At 35.1% G+C, this 833-nt stretch overlaps 1 protein-coding gene across 2 annotated transcripts in view; it reads left to right on the plus strand.

Moving 5' to 3' along the window:
- Positions 1–530, plus strand: part of DYNLT5 (dynein light chain Tctex-type family member 5) — a 26,461-nt gene extending 25,931 nt beyond the window's left edge. Inside the window, exon 5 of one of the 2 annotated variants that reach the window (XM_007460092.1) lies at positions 178–381. In XM_007460092.1, coding sequence (XP_007460154.1) covers positions 178–381 — 204 coding nt within the window. Of the gene's footprint in view, positions 1–177 lie in introns of both variants that reach the window. The other variant, XM_007460093.1, reaches the window with a different exon arrangement.
- Positions 531–833: the final 303 nt, after the last annotated feature.

Raw genomic sequence — 833 nt, forward strand, 5'->3', positions numbered from 1 at the left:
GGAAAAAGCCCCAACAGGGAGGGGCCCGCGGATTAAAAAAAAAAAAAAAAAAAAAAAGGATCCAAAATGTAGCATGCTGTTTTCTTCAATTAAATCCACTATATTTATGAGGATAATTAAGACTCTTATATTTCAATGTGACTAAGTGAGGGCGGTTTTTTTGCTTTTAATTTCTAGGTTATTAAAGCCCAGGTCAAGGACTTGATGATTCCACGATATAAGGTAATTGTGATGGTTCACATTGGACAACTGACTGGCCAGAGCATACTGATTGGAAGCAGATGCCTCTGGGATCCTAAAAATGATACCTTTGCATCTTACATTTTCAGAAACTCTTCTCTCTTTGCTCTTGCAAATGTCTACACAGTTTACTTTGAGTGACTGAAAACAAGAAATCTAGTTCATACTTTTTAAATTAAGAAATAGGCTGTATCTTTGTACACAAGTTTCACTGCCCAGACGTTTGAGAAAGACACAACACTAATATTTCAAACAACTGGAAGTTTGGGGACTTTTTCATACTCTTGTAAGTATGAAAGAGTATACTTACTCTTTGGGGGAGAGAAGGTGGCACAAGAAAGAATCTTGTTTATCCAAAGAAGGAACTAAGTCTTGGTTCTGCTGGACTGTTTTTTCATAGACATAGATTCTTATTAAATATTGCCTTGGGTACTAATTATTTTAATTACACTTTAATTAGAGAGTTAGAATTCCCTGCATTATTTTTTTAATGAAGAGAAGTCTTTAAAAATATGGCTATGTACCCTGACCAATAAATGACGGTAGCATATTCAATGTGGCATACACAAATGATCAATGGTACTCTGTCTCAG

The sequence above is a fragment of the Lipotes vexillifer genome, unplaced genomic scaffold, assembly GCF_000442215.2.
Source record: "Lipotes vexillifer unplaced genomic scaffold, Lipotes_vexillifer_v1.1 scaffold134, whole genome shotgun sequence".
In the NCBI taxonomy this organism is placed as follows: Eukaryota; Metazoa; Chordata; class Mammalia; order Artiodactyla; family Lipotidae; genus Lipotes; species Lipotes vexillifer.